Raw genomic sequence first — 19,202 nt, 5'->3', positions numbered from 1 at the left:
GACAAGACTCCTTTCAGAGCCCATCAACACACCCCCCCCACACACAATTAGCTAAAGAGGTTACTACTGTGGAACACAAGACACTTGGTCTCTTGCTTTCAAAGCAGAAAGCTGTCTCTGGAGCACGTACACTCTAGTTCACAGTGCCAACAACAGGAAATCAAACCCAGGCCTCCCCAAGCAGCAGAATGCTGGCCTGGAGAGCAATTGAGTTTTCACATTTGTATATATTTTCATTATGGACTACCAGACACATACGTGCATGCATAAATACATAAAATAATTTAAGAAAACATAAATCAGAGTCTATTGACATAAGCAGGGATACTCTATTTCTTTGCATATCAATTTAAGGAAAATTATTTCAAAGGTTAGAGGCTACCATAGATACCTTAAAAATTAAGCTCTCTACTGCACTCCAGATGAATGTGAATTAAGGTCAACATAGAGTTCTAATTACAGTATCACAGAAAATTAAAAATATGTAAACTGAAACACATTATTCACATAAAGACTAAAAGTCTTTTGCACGTGTTTACCTCCCTTCTCCCCTGCCCCCCCAATAACAGAAAACTGCATGCATGTCACAGATGAAGAAGAAAGGCAAACTTGCTGCTACTACAATGGGGGGGAAAATCAATTCAAGGACAGTTTGTACTTATTTTAAAATGGCCTCAGTCAAGCTGCCAAGAGTAGTGTCAGGTTTGATTCTCATATGCATAAATGCCAGTCCCAAAAAGCAACTCTAACTTGTGCACCTGGCTTAAAACAAAATGTTCTGAAAACTTTCTATTTGTTAATTGGTGTAACCCACCCATTCAGCCTCAAATCCCTTCGGACAGGCCCGCACGCTTCCTACACACAGAAGCGCTGGCTATGCAGCAATAACATCATAATGAGAAGCAACAATGCCTTTCAGGCTCTGGAGAGAAACTTCGTTTGCATTTCAAACAAGTTTCCTCAAAATAAGAGTGTCTTTTGATGAAATAAAATTACAATTCCAACTTCTTATGCAGAGAAACCAGCACTTACTATGGAACTCACTGCTCCCTTTTATAACTGTATAATTTCTTCCAGTTACCCACATAGTCATGTGCTTAAACAAAACTCAGTTTAATAGTCACATATTTACGACTTGCTTCAGTAACTTGGGGCCATTTACTGGCCTGGTTTTTAAAGTGTGGCATTATTTGAAAATACTAATTTACTGTTAGCATTTTGGGACCTTCCATTTGTTCTAATTGCAACCTCTGAGAAGCCGGCTTCCAACAGGATTAACTGATAAAGGAGAGATGACAAATCCCTTCTCCTAACCTTAGCAACAGCTCCATGATCCCCCCCAAATCCTTCATCTTTGCAAATGGAACATACATACTCTGCCACGAGGGTGACTTGAGGAGCTTTTCAACAAAGGCCCATTCCAAGCTATCAGTGAATCAAACCCAATGTCTCAGTCTGGTGGCACAGAAAGCCTATTTTGTTAGAGTGGTGCTTTAAAACAGCATGCATAACAACTCAAAATTCTAAAAAAAAGTACTTCTACACTATTATCATATTTGACATCAAGAAACAATAATATGAAAACACAACAAAGACCAGACCTCCTCAATAAATTATAAACTGTTTTTCTGTGGTTTAAAATCCCTTGCGCAGTTTTTTCAATCAACACAATTTTTAGTAAGTTTAAATCACATATATTTTGAAGTAACATCTCACCCTTTACATTTTAAAAATAAAACCTTTTTAAGCAATGTTATTTGTGTTGAAAGCTTATGTAAATGTCTTCGGTTATCTTTTGCAAGGCAGGTAGTAATCTTAATAGTTGATTAATGTTGATCTAAATCAAACCCCTCTTCCCTCCACCCTGCCCCCACTCAGAGACAAAAAGAAAAGAAAAAGGATGGTAATGCTAGACTTACTCATTACTGGACTAACATCTGCCAAACAAACAAAAACCCAAGAGATTCAAAATGCTGAAAATCATCAAAAATTTTATCACTTAAAAACGTGTTTTGTGGCTCCAACATGAAAATATCAGCCCAAATACAAAAATGGCATTATATATTAACCTATCTCTTCAAAAACATTAATATGTAAACTGTTTCTCTTGCTAATTAGTCCTAACTAAAACATCTTTGTCCTCATGTCCCTGAAGGCTTATATATATATACACACACATATAGCTTACACCACCCTTTCACAAAAGAATGACACTATTCAGTTCTTGATTAGGCAAGTCTGTTAAGACAAAAGGGAGATGGAGAAAAGTAGTGAAGGATGACTCACTAACTCACAGTCCACAGACCAACACTGTCACCAAAAAGGAGCTGCAGAGCTTTGAAAATTCAACTACTCAATTCCTCTGACAGTGTTTTCTCTGGACCAGTCCTGGTTCCCCCACTGAACTGTAAGTGCCATTAAGGCAGAGACTTAGCACCTGGGAAGCAGAATATGCCAGAGGAAGAGAATGGGTTTTAGTCAGACCCAAAGAATCCTGCCTCCATCCAATACTAGCCTCTTTTTTTTTTTATTTTTTTTTTATTTTTAAGTAATCTATCTACTGTAGTGCTCCAACCCATAACCCTGAGATCAAGAGTCACATGCTCTACCAACAGAACCAGCCAGGTGCCCCAGTACTATCCCTCTGATATGAAGAAGCAGGAATAAATTAATTACATTCCTTGAGAAGAAGATATTTGGTGGATTCAGTGACTTAATACCACAATGCAACTTAACACCAAATAACAGATCTCTTAGTTGTCTTTCCTACTTCCTGTTTATCCTTCACAGTGTATAAAAGGCCATCAGCAGCAAAACACAAGCTCAGGATTTCTTGATCAACTCATACATTTATCTGATTCTGTTTAATTATACACATGAAAACTATGGCATTTTTCCCAGGTATTGGGTTTTTTTTTTAAATAACCACCTCCAATCTAAAATATTATACTTATTATGTTTCATAAACAGTCTAATAAAACACTAAGAAAGTTGGTGTTCATTACTCTGGCCCTGGAGTAGTTTCGTCAAATCTTAATGAGCAGCTATATCCAATTCAACTTTGACCAAGGCACAAAAACCAAAAATACATGCTTTCTGTAAATTCATTTACTGCTTTAAAGTTTACTTGTTCAACAGTTACAGGAAATTTGTTTTAATCAAAGAGAAAAATATTTACATTTCAAATACAAAAGAAAACTTTAAATGATTCTCAGTTGGTGTCTAAAACTCAACCATTCACATGTTCATATTTTTACCAACCCATTATAGCTATTCAACATGTGCATCCTGTGTACTTACTAAGCATTTATTTGCACTTGCATTTTCTGTGTCAGGTTTACTTTGATGTGGAGCTTCTTAATAAAGCTAACTGAATTTGTCCAGTGAAAAGTCTCATGTTTTCTGGAAAACCAATGCTGTTACACTGTTTCCAGATCTGCCTCCAAAGCTGAACGTGGGTGTTGGCAACTCTTCGAAAAGTTCAAATCCTGTCAGACAAGATTAAAATACTTTTAATAGGGACCCAGTCCCACAGTAAAGGGGAATGTGTATGAACAATGTACTTGCAAACCTTTTATGAAACCATTATGTTGTGATGGAATTTCACTGGATAATTTTTCAGTTCTACTGGATGTGCACAGAGGGGGCATACCCACTAACACTTTAAACTGAGCAAGGAACAGACAATCCCAAAATGAAATTGCAAAAGAGAGGCTCTCTATCCATCCCTCTTTCCCCCATGTCCTGTCTATGACCCCTTACACTCCACATCTCCCTCAGCCTGCTGTAGTTAGTAGGAAGCAGCTATCAAGTGCCAAGGTCTAACCAGGTATCAGGCGCTGTCCTGACTGCTTTATATGGAGTAACTCGATCTACATCACACATTTAAAAGTACTTAATACAGAAGGGTCAAACAATGTGGAAAGAAAATGAATTTGTAGAAGATGAAAAAGTTCTAGAGATAGGTGGTGGTGGCGGCTGAACAATTGGGAACGTACTTCACAAAACCGTACACTTTAAAATGGTTAAACGGTAAATCTGACTTTACATATATTTTACCACAACAAAAAAGAGTTCGTAACCAAAGATCAAGACCCAGACTGAAATAATAAAGGATCTGGGAAGAAAAGGAAGTATTAACTTTCAAAGCAGCGCAGTGGAACTTAAAAATTAATGTGGCTTCAAAAGTCCTGGGTTCAAGTTCCAACTCTACCACTTACTAGGTGAAGGTATGCTTGCCAGGATCCTCAGTTTCTATGCAAGGAGGTTACATATACCAATGCCCCTACCTACCTCACAGTGAATTTGTAAAGATCAAAATAAGATAACATGGCATTTTCCTGAACTATAAAATAAAATGGGGGATCCCTGGGTGGCTCAGTGGTTTAGCGCCTGCCTTTGGCACAGGGCACGCTCCTGGAGTCCTGGGATCGAGTCTCGAGTCGGGCTCCTGGCATGGAGCCTGGTTCTCCCTCTGCCTGTGTCTCTGCCTGCCTCTCTCTCTCTCTATCATGAATAAATTAAAAAAATCTTTAAAATAAAATGGAAATTTAACATTATTTTATTTTGTTTTTAAAATTTAAGACAAGCAAGACTGAGAAGTTAACCATGGAAAAGTGATAGGAGGATTAGTTTGGAGGGTAGATTTTTTTTCCTGGGAGGTGGAGGTGTCTACACTTTCTAAGCTTCTATGCCTTGAGCTTCAGCTGAAATAACTCTTACAAGCAAAATATATAAAAGGATATATATCACTGTATCAACTGGTCTTTTATACTTTGTTTCATCATGCATTCTAATTCATATTCTTAATCAAATTTCACCAAATCTTAACAAACAGCTATAAATTAAAATGCTCATTAAAATTGATCATTAGAAAACTTTTCCAAAGAAGGACAAGCCTAAATAACATGATATATTTTAATGCCAGAGAATGGAGCCACAGTGGTAAGTACGGGGGTACAAAGCCTGTTTTCTGAAATTTTACACATGCTTAAAATTCTTCATAATAAAAATTTTCAAGAGAAAATGGAGCTGTCTATGTGAATTTTCCAGGACTAGTCTTTTAAACTCCTTGGATTAACCCTACAGAACTGAAGTTCTTGTATTTTAATAAATAAAACACCAATCTTTAAAAGTGGTTGTATTCCAGTGATAGGTAACAAATTGAGTTATTTTAACCTATATGCTTTTTTGTGTTGGGGTTATTGATATTTTTCAATCTTTTTCAGAATGAATCTGAATGATTTCCATAGTAAAATAAGTTTTCTGAAGTCATTTTAATTCAGTAGTTTTAAGAAAGTTAGCTTCCTTGGATATCAAATTAGAACCACTATCTGGCAAATGATTTAAGTAAACCTCACCAAAACAAATGACAACACAAAATGTTTATATAAGTAGGGCTATAAAGGAAAAATGCAAGATTTATTTCAACAGTTTTATGTTTCGAATCAGGAAAGAAAAAAAGAACCTTCAAAGATCAGTGAAGCAAGCTTCACTCTATGCCAAAGGGACCGTGGAAGCCAATCGTGAGAAGCCACCAACAAGCCCCTCGGCAGTGATGCATGTATTCTGTTAGTGTTCTGTATCCAACTCCAAATTCCATATTCTCAGATACAGATGCCTAAAAAATGTCTTCAATTGTATGTGTTTAACATTTCCTATTGTAATATTTTGCTTAAATTCTGTACTAAGCTCTAAAACTGAATATAACTTAAAGTAGTTCTTAGACATAGACACAAATTTAAGCACTCTTTACCCAGCTAGAGTCTGTTCTTCATTATCAAAGACAGACAAATATGTTTTTGTCTGGTGGTTCCAGGGGTAAAAGAGAACACCTGTATTTAAAAACCAGGAAAGAAACTTGCCCTACACAGTGTTAACTTCGAGCATTTATTAAAACTGTCAAGCTTCAGGAAGAGGGAAAGACTATGGATACAGGGCCTCAACAGTTCTAAGGGAAACCAATTTAACATGGAAGATAGTAAAATTAATGGCATGAAATACAAGACAATAAATCACACGTAATTCTTGTTTTCCAGAGGCAATAATAATGAAACCACAAGCTCACATTTCAAGCCTCAAATACTTCAAGTTTTACATTATATAACCTGCCAAAGTCACTGAATGCACACAAAAGGACATGTGTTAAGTGTTCTCCCTCCTACTGCCTGTTCCCTTATTACCAAAAAAGAAAACAAACTCTAAGATAAAGTGCATATAGTTTTGTTATAAATTCATTTCCCATTAGCTTGTGGTAACTGAGGTTCAAATTTTATTTTATTTATTTTTTTTTGAGGTTCAAATTTTAACAAAAATTTAGTACCATATCATTTATTAATACTCCACCCTAAAAATTCCTCCCATTTCTTTAAAAAAAAACTTCATGCTAATCTAAAAAAGAGTCTGTGAAAAAAAACAAGCAAATACTAGTCCTGGATTCTCAAGGTACTTTCCCAGAAATGCCTGTGTGCTGCATGAATAAATTGGCAGGTAAAATATTCCTTAAAACATGCAAGGAACAGTCTGCCAAAGAACTCAAAATATTTGTGTATAGATTACAGATTCTCAATTCTCACAAGATCCCCACATATTAGACACAGCACTAATTATACTTTCCTAATGGAGTGAGAAAGGATCTTGTCTTGGCACCAAAGCCTTAAAAAAGGTAGATTACCTCAAGAATTAATAGGGAGTATTTCTAGTACAAAGTCCCTACTTTTTGTTTCTGTGCAATGTTAAAAATAATTGTTCTGTATATACTGAAAAAAAGATAAATCCTAAAACCTAAATGACCATTAGCAAGATACAGAAAGTATTTATAGAATTAAAACTCTCATGTAAGGTTTTTAAAAATACTACTTCCATTTGCACATTACTGATTCCTATTATCACTATCACCAGTAGATCAGTACACTAAAGTCTGAAGCACAATATACGTACTTACTGTTCGAGTCTCTAAATAAGAGATTATACCGCTTAAAAAAGAACTTAACTTTTATAGGCTCATAAATGTTAGTACCTAACTGCCAGGATTTCTTGGAAATTTTTAGAAAGGACTCTGGATCTCTGGATATTATTTCTTTGCCCTTTGCATTTACACTTGAGAAGAAAAGCAGGCAATTCCCACAAAGGGGACACTAAAACACTGTAACACCAATGGGGAAAAAAAAATCCTATTTAAGCACATGAAACCTAAGGTAAGCACACATTAACAACATATAGCCATTTACCTTCACTGAATTCATCTAGCAACTCTTCCTTGGTCCAATTACATGAGGTTATTAGAAAAAAGCCTTTCACGTTCAACACCCCAGAGAGGGATTTCACATACTGCTTCCTCTTCTCAATCGCATTGTCAGGATTAAGGCTTATGGCATCAAAAGTCCCTTTGTCAATACAAATATGAAATCCAGACAGCTTTGTGGAAAGATTCAAAAAGTCTTCTACCTATATTAAAAATCAATGTCTTATGAGAACAAGTAACACAATCTCTCCTGAATTTAAGTGACAATCTGTAAACGGTTATGGATAAAAAGACCAATTAATTATGATGGCATTTTACATATAATAAACATATTTTCAACTTTATAGCAAACTTTTACATGCTTCATCCCAAGATCATTAAAGCTAAGATTAGTAAGAGAGACAGGGTTTCCTGGACATTCCAAATCTCTACAAATTTGGAAATAAATGAAAGCCAGGTGTACTGCCTAATATCACCAGCACATAATAGAGCCTGCAAGCCTGGCTTACGAAAAAGTTATTTCCGTCAAAAAATAGAACATTTGAAATGTTTTTAAGATGATAAAAATTATGTGGAACTCAAACAGGTCATTAAAAATAAGATGATTTTTAGCTGATATTATTACAGTCGTGTGACTTACAGTAGATCAGAAGTCCCTCCACCCTAATTCAGCAGCTTATAAACCAACTAATGAATAAAACGAACGGCATAAAGCTTACGAAGTCAAAGGACTATTTAAACTGCAGCTACTTAACTTTATAAATATCATGCACTTTAGGTTGTGAAGGTCATACACCAGCATATCATTAATTTTCAATAACCTATTAATAATATTATAAGCATTTGAAACTGTGATCTGCCTCAATTTCATTTAATACAATAATTTGCCAATGTACTTCATTCTGAAAAGCTACTCTTAAAAAGTAATCAATTAGCTCATGATTATTCAAACTTAATACAGTAATCATAAATAGCATATTATCTAAAACTCTTTGATTTTAAAATGTAGATTCTATGTTTATTAGAACTTTTTTTTTTCCTCTTCCCACCAAAGTATTCATTATACCTGAAGCAAAAAATGGCTCCACCATTCCTGGGAGCCAAGTTTAGAGCTAAACGCCTGTATCAAAGTACTCGTTTATTCAACAAGTATATTATGAACACCTATTATAGGCAGGGTTTTTCAGTCACTGGGAATATAATGGTAAACAAAAAAGAAAGAGTCCCTGTATGAGAATACACTTTATATTCTCTAAAGGGAGACAGAACAAATAAGTAAGCCAAACGAATAATTTTAGATAAAGTGGTATGAAGACAATAAAAACAGAGTAATGAAGACAGCAGGGTCTGGGAAGAGAAATTTGGAAAAGATAGGAAAGGCCTCCAAAGGTGATATTTGAGCACAGATCTGACTGAGAGAAGGAGCCAAACAAGATCTGGGGCAAGAATATTCTAGACAGAGAATGGCAGGTAGAAAGACTGGAAAAGAACAGGCTAGACATGTTTCAGGAGCAGAAAGAAAGCCAGTGTGACTGGAATACTGGTGACAAAGAGGAAAACAGGTAAGAAATGAGGGGCTTTGTGAGGTGGGGTGGGCATTCAGATTCCATTCTCTACACAATGAGGAAGCCCTTGGAGGCTCATGACCAAGGCAGTGACAGGAGCTGATTGATATTTCAATAAATCACTCTGCTTGCCCTGTGGTAGTAGACAGTGGCGTGGCAAGAGGAGAAATGGAGGAGCCAAGTTAAGAGGCCACTGTAGCTGTAGGCAAGAAATGGTGGCAGCTCAGACTTAGGAGGAACAGTGGAAACAGCAAGGAATGATCACGTGTCTGATACACAAGACAAAACCAACAGAATGAGACATGGGACTTAAAAGAGAAGAATCAAGGACGACTCCTTGGGTTGGTTTTAGGCTAATACAACAGGTGAATGGTGGTATCAGTAACAGAAATGGGAAAGACTGGGGTAAAGCAGGTTTAAAGAGAAACTAAGAGTTTCATTTTGGACTACATGAGACTACTAGCTATCCAGGAAGAAGTGCAAAACACGCAGTTTTTAAATCATTCTAGAGCTCAGAGAAGCCTGGGCTAGATATATAAATCCAAGAGTCATCATCTCCTCACAGATCACAGAACACACACAAAAAAACTAAGTAATCTTTGGCAGCACTACACCACTTGATGTACTTACAACTTTTTGATCTAGTTAATCCAAAGTTAGCTATTATTTGTATTTGCAAATATGAGAGAATGAACACACCTGCACACAGAAAGAGAAGAAAATAACTTCCCCAAGCCAACTACATTGAAAATTTTAATAGTTACTTAAAAATGTTTCAATTTGGATTACTGATAATTAATCCTTAATTTGAGTTCAAAAGATAGTTAGCAAATATACTTTAGAAATACTTAAACTTTATAACTCCTATTACAAACAGTTATAGTAATATAATAGTTACCTTTAACTTAATGTTAGATAAACCCTCTTTCTCTATAATACTTCCAGAAAGCTGTATTGCAGAAGGAGAATAATCAATTCCAGTAATATTACAGAAACCAGATCTTGCCTAGAGACAGAGAAACAATTTTATACTTTAGTTTAAAATAAGGTTTTAACAAACTGCTTTGCTTATGAATTACAACATTCCTTTAGGACTGCGACTGTTTAATTTATTTAATAGATCAAGTGACATATACAATCCAATAATCTACAGTTTAAATTTTATTGTAGAATCTAAATAGAAACTAAGAATTTAAATTCACATCAAGTGACAATTCATTTGCTTTTATAGTATTTGAGTTCTATTTCAAAAGAAAATTCATTCTCTCATAGATAGTGAGAATGTATGTATAATATTTTGCCCTTAGTAGAAAAATAGAACATTAACTTCTGATATTAATATGCTCTAATTCACACATAAATCTATCATAAATTTTACTTAGCACAGTTAAGTTATATGAATAGATGAAATGCATACATAGTAAGTTCCTGAAAAATTTTCCTTCACTGTAATTCTAAATTACAATTTTCCACCAGTGAAGTGATTATTAATCACGTTACACTTTTTGTTTTCAAAATGTTTACAAAAACTATGTGAAATAGGTTGGGCAGGTATTAATATCCCCAAAAAATTAAGGCTCAGAGGATATTGAGAGTTTTGAGCCTAGGGGCTACTGGGTGGCTCAGTCAGTTAAGTATCTGCCCTCCTCTCAGGTCATGATCCTGGGGTTCTGGGATGGTACCCTATGTCAGGCTCTCTGCTCAGTGGGGAGCCTGCTTCTCCCTCTCCCTCCGCCCCCTGCTTGTGCTATCTCAAATGAAGAAATAAAATCTTTAAAATTAAAAAAAAGTTAAAAATAAATTTAAAAAAGCATTTTGAGCCTAGGACACCTGAGTGGCTCAGGTGGTTAAGCATCTGCCTTCGGCTCAGGTCATGATCCCAGGGTCCTGGGATTACACCCCACATTGGATGGCCTGTTTGGCGGGGGGTCGGCTTCTTCCTCTACCCCTCCCCACTGCTCATGTGCACGCTCTCTCTCTCATGCTCTATCAATAAATTCTCAAGAAAGAGAGAGTTTTGAGCCTAAAGCTATAGTCCCAGCAGTTTACAAGCCACATGACTGCACCTAGGATATGTGGAGCCTATGGCAAAAGTATGATTGCTCCTGGTCCTTACCCCAACCCCAACCCCCTAACACTATGCTGAATGTTTTTAGATAAGGCCAAAGGTAATTTCAAAGGAAATTTGAAGAGAAAGCAGTTGAAAACTACAATGTAGCCTGAAATTGTCTCCCTACTCTTCACTATTTACTCAATTTATTTCCGTCAAAACTTAACCTACACCTACACCTTCCATTAAGACTTCCCTGACTTTTCATCACTAGTGACTGATTCTAATCTAAACTCTAGCAACATACCAATTACATTCCACAGAATTTTGCTCCCTTTCATTATCTTTATTTTAATCTCAAGGTCTAACATCCCTGCTTCGATGCCAATCTCCAATTCTTCTAGGTGTCCCACTCCATACTCTGATCATTTTCTCCCAGTTTCTCTCAATTCCTTCTCTATCAGGAAGCCAGGATAATTCTGTGAATTGACTTTTACCAGTTCTCCTCTTATGTTTCCTCTTCTCACAATAGAACTTATAAAAAATATCATATATAGATGTTTTAGGTTTCTACAACAATCATCCAAAATCTCAAACTATCTCCAACATTTTTCACATTTGGTTTCTGGCACTCAGTGAAAAATAAGGACATTCAAGGTAAAAAAAAAAATGACGAGAAACCAAGGGGGAAGAAATGACATTAGAAAAGACTCACAGGAGGCCCAAATAAAATAATTATCAGAAACCAATTTTCAAATAAATGAAATAAGTGACAGTTCTTGGAGAATTCTGAGAATTGAAAACTATGACAAAGAACCAAATGAATAGCAGAAATGAAAAAAATGCAATAATTAAAGAGATTCAAGGGTGCCTGGGTGGCTCAGTGAGTTAAGCATCTGCCTTTGGCTCAGTCCTGGGACTGAGTCCCGCATTGGGCTCCTTGCTCAGTGGGGAGCTACTTCTCCCTCTCCCTCTGGCTGCCATTCCCACTCCTTGTGCTCTCTCTCTTGCTCTCTGTCCAATAAATAAAATATTTTTTAAAATAAGCAGATTCACAGGTCAGCTTGACAGTTGATTAAACACAGAAAAAAAATTAGTGAATTGGAAGAAAGGTCAAAAGGAAATACTCCTATTAAGCATAGAACAAAAGAATAGACAATTAAAAAAGCAAAGAATATGGAAAACAAAATATAACAGAGTATAAGATCAAACACATATATTTATATATAAGTATATATACAAGTATATGTAAATATATAAACATATTTATATATATAAATATATATAAATAAACATATATATATATACACACACATATAAAATAGGAATCTTAGCAGGAGAAGAAAGGAAAACAGGGCAGAAGAGAAAATGGCATACAGGTAAGAATTTTCTAATACCAATGAAGGACCCCAAGCTTCAGACTGAGGAAGCAATATCAACCTAAACCAAGATAAAGAAAACAAAACAGGAGAAAAGGAAAAGGAAAAGGAAAAGGAAAAGGAAAAGGAAAAGGAAAAGAAAAAGCCAGCATAGTGTATCTGATAAAAACTAAAAAGAGGAAAATCTCAAAAGCATCCAAGGAGTGGGGGTGGGGAGACACACAGGAACAACAGACCACCTTCACTAGACTGACAATAAGACTGGCAGCCATAAGTCATAAAGAATGGAAGCCAGAAAACAGAAAAGGAAAAACAGCAATCTAAAATCATACACCCAGCGGGATGCCTGGGTGGCTCAGCAGTTGAGCGTCTGCCTTTGGCTCAGGGCATGATCCTGGAGTCCTGGGATCAAATCCAACATCGGGCTTCCTGCATGAAGCCTGCTTCTCCCTCTGCCTACGTTTCTGCTTCTCCCTCTCTGTGTGTCTCTCATGAAATCTTTAAAAAATAATAAATAAATAAATAAATACATAAATACATAAATAAATAAATAAATAATGCACCCAGCAAAAACAACAAAAAAATGCATCAAAAATGTGGATGAAACACTTAAAAGGCACAGAATATAAGCAATAGCTATTAACATCACAAAAATACAAACAAAATATGCACTACAGAGGCAAATATCAATGACCACCTATTAAATTCATTTAAAAAAAAACTAAGTTTGTAAAAATCTCTGAATCACAGATTATCAGAATTTTACTTTAAAGGAACAGGGCAGGGATCCCTGGGTGGCGCAGCGGTTTGGCGCCTGCCTTTGGCCCAGGGCGCGATCCTGGAGACCCGGGATCGAATCCCACATCGGGCTCCCGGCGCATGGAGCCTGCTTCTCCCTCTGCCTGTGTCTCTGCCTCTCTCTCTCTCTCTCTGTAACTATCATAAATAAATAAAAATTAAAAAAAAAAATAAAGGAACAGGGCATAAATACGTTAGGCTTTCCCAGTCTACAGTCTCTGTCACAACTACTCAGCTCTACCACTCCAGCACATACACAGCTATAGACAATATGTATATGGATAGGTACAGCTACATTTCAATATTTTTTAAAAACAGGAAGGCCAGATTCGATCCTCAAACTCTAGTTTCCTGAACCTTATTCTAGGTCTAACTTCCAACCTGCAGAAAATACAGGGCGCAGAAAACATTTTAAATGATAGAAGTACAATTAGAAAATCTACACTGTGGAAAATCATTTGGGACTAATAAACTACCTTCTACAAAAATACACCACAAAGTAAGAAAAAGCTGCAGGGAGAAAAAAAAAAAAAAAAAAGCCTTAATAGACTATCAACTAACTGCAACATGTAGGCTTAGTTATAGAATAGAAAGAGGAGGAAAAAAAGTCCATGAACTTGAAGACATCAAATCTAATCAACAGAAAAAATGGGGGGAAAATTGAACAGAATCTCACAGACCTGTGGAACAACATGAAAAGGTCTAATGTTGCTATTTCCAGACTCCCCCCAAAAATGTTTTTCCCGTCAAAGAATATAATCATGAGGTTTTTCTTTTTTAGGTTGTTAATATGATAGATTAAATGATTTTCATATAAGGAACCAACAATGCATTCCCAGAATAAACCACATCATCCATAGTCTAATTCTGTTTATATATCCTGGACTAATTCCTCAAAAACTGCAAAATCCCTCTAATGAATTAACTTTAATAAGACTATAAAATATTCAACATCTGTTCTAGAAATAGAAAGGAAATCTCCTCAACCTGACAAAAGACATCTAAAGAATCTTAAGGCTAATACACTCCTCCCCCTTTTTTTAAAGCTAACACATCCTTAAAGCTAACACATCATCCTTAATGGTGAAATGTACACATAGATTGGATCACTAACACTGGAACAAGGCAGAAATGTCCTTTGTTAACACTCGTAGTTAACACTGTACTGGAAGCCCTACCTAGTGTAATTAGGCAAGAAAAGAGATAAAAGGCATACAAATTAAAAAAGAAGAACTGAAACTGCCCCTATTTATAAACAATAAGATAGTCTATGTAAAAAAGCTCAGAAAACCCACCAAAAAACTCCTAGAACTAATAAATGCAAGGTTACAGCATACAAGGTCAACACACAGAAATCAACCAGATTTCTAGCAACAAACAACTGGAAACTGAATTTCAAAAAGCAATACATTTAATACCCCAAAAGCATATATATATAATACAAGTATAAAAATATATACAGGATCTATATGCTGAAAAATGAAAAAATGCAGATGAAAGAAATCAAGAAGACCTAAATAAATGAAGAGACATACCATATTCATGGACTGGAAGACTCTAGATAGTAAAGATGTCACTTCTCCTCAAATTACAGATTTTAGTTCAATTCCAACCAAATTTTCAGCATGGATTCTCTTGTAGATAAATACAAATAGATTTTAAAATTTATTTGGAAAGGCAAGGGAATTGGGATAGCCAAAACAGTATTTGAAAAAGAATAAAATTGGCAGAATCACACTATTCCACTTTTAAGATTTACTAAAAGTTATGTTCATCAAGACAGTGTGGTGTTACAAAGGGATAGATACATATATCAATGAAACAGGATAGAGTCCAGAAATAGATATACAAAAATATGGCAAACTGATTTTTGGCAAAGATGAAAGGACAATTAAAGAAAGGGCAGTGTTTTCAATAAATGCTTTAAAACAAAGTGACATCTATATGCACACACAAAAAAGAATCTTGACTTGAGCCTCGTATCTTTTTTTTTTTTTAAGATTTTATTTATTTGACAGAGAGAGAGAGAGAGCACACACAAAGCAGGGGGAGCAAAAGGCAGAGAGGGAGAAGCAGGCTCCCCATTGAGCAGGGAGCCCAACCTGGGGCTGAATCCCAGGACCCTGGTTCTCCCTTTACCTCTGCTTGCCATTCCCCCTACCTGTGCTCACTCTCTCTCTCTCTCTCTCTCTAATAAATAAAATTAATTCAAAAAGATCATAAATCCAAACATAAAAAATTAAAACTATAAAATCTTTTAAGGGAAAAGAAAGGAGAAAAAAGATTAGGCGAAGAGTTATTAAACAGGATACCAAAAACATGATACATTAAAAAGAAACAACAACTAGGGGTACATGGCTGGCTCAGTCTAAGGAGCAAGCAATTCAATCTTAGAGTCATGAGTTTGAGCCCCACATAGAGATATTTAATAGAAAAAATACAAATAAATAACTCAATAAACTGGGCTTTATCAAAATCATAAACTTTACTTTTCATTTCTTAAGAGAAGAAAAGAAAAGCTAGACTGAGAGAAACCATTTACAATGATGTTTCAGAGAATTCTTGTATTCAGAATACACAAAGAATTCACAAAATTCAACAGTAAGAAAACAAACAATTCAGTCCAAATGAGAAGACTCGAACAGAAATTTCACCATACAAGATATAAAGATAGCAATTAAGTACATGAAAACATGTTCAAATTAATTAGCCATCAGAGAACTACAAACTAAAACCATGATTAGATGCTGTATATAAATATTAGAATGGCTAAAACATCAAACATGGACAATTCCAAATTTCAGCAAAAATACAGAACTATCATACATTGCTCATGTATGTGAAATATGAATGTAAAATGGTACAATTATTCAGAAATGGCTTGGCAGTTTCTAATAAACATATAGTTAGAAAACTTAAACATGTTCACACAAAAACGTCTACACAAATGTTTATAGCAGCATATTCGTAATTGCCAAAAACTTAGCAACAACTCACATGCCCTTCCAACAAGTAAATGGATAAACAAACTGTGATATAACCATACATCAGATACTTTTCAGCAATAAAAATGACTACTGATACACACAAAAACGTGGATGAATCTCAAAAGCATTATTTTGAACAACAGAAGGCAATCTCAAAAGATTATAATACTGCATAATTCCATTTTATAGGACATTCTCAAAAACACAAAACTATTGATAGAGAACAGATCAGTGGCTACCAGGGGAAAAATGTATGGTTATATAGAATGCAACTATTCTGTATCCTGACTGTAAAGGTGATTACAGCAATCTGTACAAGTGTTAAAATCCACAGAACTCCATGTAAAAAAGTCAATTTCACAATATATAAATTTTAAAAATTTAACAGCAAATTATGAACAACTTAATGCCAATAAAATTTTAAAATTCAGATAAATGGGGGATCCCTGGGTGGCTCAGCAGTTTAGCACCTGCCATCTGGAGTCCCGGGATCGAGTCCCGCATCAGGCTCCCTGCATGGAGCCTGTTTCTCCCTCTACCTGTGTCTCTGCCTTTCTCTCAGTCTGTGTCTCTCATAAATAAATAAATAAATAAATGAAATATTTTAAAAAATTCAGATAAATGGACAAATTTCTTGAAAAACACAAAACTGACTCAAACCCTACCAAAAAAAAAAAAAAAAAAAAAACTCCACATTCCAGAGCATGTCATCAAGAATTCTTCTGAATGTTTAAGGAAGAAACAAAGCCAATTACAAATTCTTCCAAAGAATAAAAGGCGAGCAATTTCCCATCCAGTTCTGAGGCCAGCATAACCTTGATACAAAAACCTCACATGAAAATTTCAGACAAAGAATATTACTGGCTAATCTCTCTGATGAAACTATATAAATCATAAGCAAAATAAACACCACCAAATGAAATCCAGTAATATATGAAAAGGATAATACACAACAATCAGACTTGTTCTACTTGAGGAGTGGAAGTTTGTTTTAACAGTGAACAATCAGGGGCATCTGGCAAGCTCAGTGGGTAGAGCTCAAGCCCAACACTGGGCACAGAGCTTACTTAGAAAAAAAAAATCAATCCCTAAAATTATTTGAATAAAAATATCAATTAAAAAAGTAAAGATACCCTGTCCCTAAAATCAATCAATCCAACATTAACAGAATCAAGAAAAATCATCTTATCTCAATGGATATCAAAGAAAGCCAGTGATCAAATTCAACACTCATTTGTGATTAAAACTTAAACGAGGAATATAAACGAAAACCCTCATCTGATAAAGACTATAAAAACCTATAACTGACATCATATTTAGTGGAAAAATATTAGAAGCTTTCCTCCTATGCTAGGCAGTGTTACAGGCCACCTGCCTTAATAATTCTATTCCATGTTGTATTCGAGAGTACACAGTATCTCAATAAGCAAGACATCAAAGTTGAACTTGAAGAAATAAAACTACATGACATTACTGTATGTAAGAAAATCCAAAAGAATTTATAAATAAACTATTAGAATTAATGTCTGAATTACTGGACACAAGATTAATAGAAAAATCTGTTGTACTTCTATTTACTAGCAATGAACTATTAGAAAGTTTTTAAAAATTTAAGATTTTATTTATTCATTTAGAGAAAGAGAAAAAGTACAAGCAAGGGAAGGGGTTAAGGAGGAGGGAGATAATCCCCAGCAGACACCATGCTGGGCACAGAGCCCATCATGGGGCTGGATCCCATGACCCTGAGATCATGACCTGAGCAGAAAGCAAGAGTCAGACACTTAACCAACTGAGCCACCCAGGCACTCCTAGAAAATAAAATTTTAAAAGCATAACAGTAACAACTGGAACAACAACAAATATCTAGGGATCAATCTAAGAAAAGATAAATAAGATCTCTACAGAGAAAAGTACAAAATATTACTGAGAGAATATAAAGAACTAAATAAATGGAGGAACATATCATGTTCATGGATTCAGAGACTCAATACTGTAAAAATCTAAATCCTTCCCAAATTCAATGCAGTCTGAATCAAAATCCTTTGATTTTTTTTTTCCTGAAAAGTAATGAGTCTAAAATTTAAATAAATATGCATCCTCCCTGAATTAACCTGTAAATTCTATCCAATCCTAATCAAAACGCCAGGGTATGCTTTTTTCCCCGAAAAGTGGTAAGATTATTCTAAAATTTAAATAAAGATGGAAAAAGCTAACTAACAATAGCCAAGACCACAATGGAAAAGAGATCAATGTTGAGAATTTACATCAACCAAATATGAAGACAAAGCTGCAGTGATCAGGACAGCAAGGCACTAGCATAAGGATAAGCAAACAAACCCAAAGGAATAGAATAAAGAATCCAGACACAGACCCAAGCACACAGCACTAGTTAGCTTATGACCGAAGTACAGTGGGGGAAAGGATGGACATTTCAATAAAATGGTGCTGGGTTATCTGGATAGTCATAAGAGAAAAAATAAGCCTCAAACTTGATCTCACAACATGCACAACAATTCATCAGAACCCAAATGCAAAGAAAACAACATAGCTCCCAGGAGAACACAAAGAAAAATATCTTTATAACTCAGGACAAGCAAGGTTTAATACAGAATATGCAAAAGCACTACTAATTTTTTAATGATATATTAAGCTTTACTAAAATTAAAAAACTGTTATTTATCAAAAAATGCTATTATAAAAGTGAAAAGGCAAGTCATGCATTAGATGAAAGTATTTTGTGATACAAAGGACTCCTACAAATCAATAAGAAAAACACAGGCAATCCAATTTTAACATAGGCAAAAAAAGTGGGACACTTCACAAAAAAGAATAGCCAAATACCCAAGATGCATATGAAAATATGTTCAACATCTTTAGTTATCAGGAAATAATAAAATCGTGAGATACCACTACCCCCTACCAAAATCACTGAAATCGTATAAACTGACAAGACCAGGAGTTGGCAAGGATGGACTTCTCACACTGCCAGCAGGAGTATAAACTAGTATAACCATTTCGGAAATTGTTTGGCAGTATCACTAATAATCGAGTACTAAAAACAGTCCCAGTACCCTTCAACGTGGGAGCAAATGCATAAATGAACGAATGACTGCATAATTAAATAAACTGGTATTTTCATATAGTTTAATACTCTATCACACTGAAATGAAGCCACCTAGT

The 19,202-nt window shown here is 35.3% G+C and overlaps 1 protein-coding gene across 7 annotated transcripts in view; it reads right to left on the bottom strand.

Moving 5' to 3' along the window:
• Positions 1-19,202, bottom strand: part of EEF1AKMT2 (EEF1A lysine methyltransferase 2) — a 72,952-nt gene that overhangs the window by 45,712 nt on the left and 8,038 nt on the right. For 5 of the 7 annotated variants that reach the window (XR_012020441.1, XR_012020444.1, XR_012020445.1 and 2 more), the window contains exons 4-6: positions 9,707-9,814; positions 7,230-7,446; positions 3,301-3,488 (exon numbers count right to left, since the gene is read on the bottom strand). Coding sequence is in view for 2 of the 7 variants with exons in the window: in XM_072804972.1 (XP_072661073.1) it covers positions 3,394-3,488; positions 7,230-7,446; positions 9,707-9,814 (420 nt within the window). In the remaining 5 variants the exon portion in view is untranslated. Of the gene's footprint in view, positions 1-3,093; positions 3,489-7,229; positions 7,447-9,706; positions 9,815-19,202 lie in introns of those variants that run through there. The other 2 variants (XM_072804972.1, XM_072804970.1) reach the window with 1 other exon arrangement.

The sequence above is a fragment of the Canis lupus genome, chromosome 29, assembly GCF_048164855.1.
Source record: "Canis lupus baileyi chromosome 29, mCanLup2.hap1, whole genome shotgun sequence".
Taxonomy (NCBI): domain Eukaryota; kingdom Metazoa; phylum Chordata; class Mammalia; order Carnivora; family Canidae; genus Canis; species Canis lupus.
Note: the sequence above shows the minus strand (reverse complement) of the source record. Positions and strands in the feature narration are given on the sequence as shown.